Source organism: Cystoisospora suis, assembly GCF_002600585.1.
Source record: "Cystoisospora suis strain Wien I chromosome Unknown contig_9376, whole genome shotgun sequence".
In the NCBI taxonomy this organism is placed as follows: Eukaryota; Apicomplexa; class Conoidasida; order Eucoccidiorida; family Sarcocystidae; genus Cystoisospora; species Cystoisospora suis.
The window spans coordinates 1361-3828 of record NW_027162151.1 but is presented as its reverse complement, the minus strand read 5'-3'; the positions used below and the strand labels follow the sequence as shown (position 1 = coordinate 3828).

The following is a 2468-nucleotide window of genomic DNA, read 5'->3' as shown; positions in this document are numbered from 1 at the left end:
AGAGAGAGAGAGAGAGACTGCTTAGTTCCTTTGATAGGGCAGGACATTTAGATCGCCAAGTGTTGGTGGAGACTACTGAGATACGAGCAACAAGCAGACAGAGACATGTATGGAAGTGTTTCTTTAACATAAAAAGAAAAAAGCCAGAATCGTCATTTGATCAAAAGAAGAGAGAATCGACTCGAGCGTCTCTACGCATGCACCAGGAGACACTACGCCATTTATATCACACACGCAAACCAGCTTAGATGTCTNNGAGAGAGAAAAGAAATACACTTCACGCAAACCAGCTTAGATGTCTCTCTCTCTTTCTTCTACAGTTTCTTCTGTCTCTTTCTTTCTTTCTTTCTCACTCTTTCTTATTTCTTTCTCCTGACTGTCTCTTATGTTGTCCGTTTGTCTCTCTTTCTTCCGTGAAGTGTATTTCTTTTCTCTCTCTTTCATTTTCTTCACGAATCTTTCATTCCTTTCCTTTCTCTCCAAATGTCTGATCAATCCCTTCTCCTGTCCTTGCCCTTGTAACTTCTTCTTCATTTAGGTTTCTATGATGCATGCATTAGCCCTGTCATTACTCTTTTCCTTCGATTCTTCTCCTCTCATGCCCTTCTGCACTCCTTCTCTTCCCTTTCCCTGTTCTCTCTGAACCCCTTCCTTATTGTTTCTTCTTCTTCTTCTTCTCGCTCGTTATTCCTACAGCATGACTGAAGATCGTCTTCTTTACACTCCCCCCTTTCCTTCCTCCATCATACCTTCTTCTCCTTCTCCTTGTTCTTCTTCTTCTTGAATGGCTTTTCTTCTTCTTCTTTCTCTTTCTTCTGTGCAGTTGTCGTCCTCCTCATCCTCTTTGCTTGTCATTCTTTCATTCGCATTAAGTGAAAGAGAAGAAGAAGAATAAGGCGCACGTCGACCATCGGGATCTTCTTCTTCTTCTCCATCTGCTGCTACTTCTTCTTCTTCACCCTCTCCGACTCCTCCATTCAATCGACTTCTACTACCATGACTATTACTACGAGACCGACCTCTTCTTTCTTCTCTTCCTTCTCTCTCTTGTTCTTCTTCTTCTTCTTCTCTCCCCCCTCCCTCTTGCTGGTAGGAGTCTTCACGGACGTCCTCTCCTTCTGGCGAAGAAGACTTTCTATTAGCGCCACTAGTACTACTACTATTACTATTACTATTGCTATATAGAGACCCTGCAGTAGCACCTCCTCCTGCTCCCCCTCTACGTCTCTTTCTTGTTCCTATAGATGAAGAAGAAGAGCTCTCTGTCTCATGAATGGCCGACGAAGAAGAGGAAGAATCTTCGGTCTTTACGAGGGAATGACTTAAAGTAGCTAAGTGGAGCTTTCGAGGTCTCCCTCTAGTTCCGCTACCTCTCCTCCCTCCAGGTGCACCCCCTCTCTCACGTAAAAGTAAGGAAGATCGATGGGGAAGATTTGAGCCATCTTGAGAAGAAGAAGAAGAAGTTGCTTTATTTGAATTCTCTTCTTCTTGTTCTTCCGCAACTCCTACACATGTCGAGGCACCCCCTTCATCTGTATAGACACCTTCACCTGTAGATACACCTGACGTACTGCTATGATGGACACTTGCGCTATTCCCGATCTTTCTTCTTCTCCCTCCTCTTCCTCCTCGTCCACCACCCCCTCCGCCTCTCTGAGAATATGAAGAAGAAGAAGACGCTGTGAGATCCCCGCCATTACTATTACTGTGGATTGCAGAAGAGGAGGCTTGTTCAGAGGTCGCTTGTTTTTTCTCCAGTTCTCGCTTTCTTCTTCTTTCAGCTTGTCGATCTAGTTCACGTGAGACGGCCTCTTCAAGACCGTCTTCCCACGCCCCTAGCTCTCCATTCTCATATCTTTCTACAAGCTTGACGTACTTCGCATCCGATAAAGCATCGTAATACCTCACTCTCCCTACACACCCTCTTAATCGTCTTTTTCTTCTTCTCCCACCCTCTCCTTCTCCTCCTACACTGCTACTATCTTCGAACTCGTCTTCGCTCTTCATACAGCCACCCGCTAAGACATCGTTACCTACTCCTTCAGGAAGATCTCCGGCCTCATCCACTACCCATGCAGGAAGCTCGTCTTCGCGCATAAGCCGGCCTGTACGTTGAAGAAAGGAGAGAACAGCCGCTTCTCCTGTCGTGTGGCTTTGGGCTAGATTCGGGTTGCTTGTGGATGAAGAAGAAGAAGAGGAAGAAGAAGAAGATTCTTTCAACACTGGAGATACGCTAGTAGGAGAAGAAGTCTCTGGACCCTTTTGATCTGATACCTCTGAGTGTTGCTTATTCTTCTCTTCGCCTCTATCATCTCCCCCTCCTGGAAAAGAAGAGGAAGAAGTTGAGAAAGATTCTTTCTCTTGATTCAATTCCGGAAGGGGGGTCTTCTTAGGGTCACATGAATGACTATGACGTTCCTCTTCTTTCTCGCCAAAATCTGTCTTTCTCTCTTCCTCTTCTTCCTCCT

At 45.4% G+C, this 2468-nt stretch overlaps 1 protein-coding gene across 1 annotated transcript; it reads right to left on the bottom strand.

Moving 5' to 3' along the window:
- Window positions 1-10: 10 nt before the first annotated feature.
- On the bottom strand, window positions 11-2466 carry CSUI_011024 (swi2 snf2 brahma-like; the record flags this gene model as incomplete). Its single annotated transcript, XM_068071125.1, has 1 exon — window positions 11-2466. A coding segment is annotated over one exon (1749 nt), but the record flags the coding sequence as incomplete, so codon positions are not given.
- Between the last annotated feature and the right edge of the window lie 2 nt (window positions 2467-2468).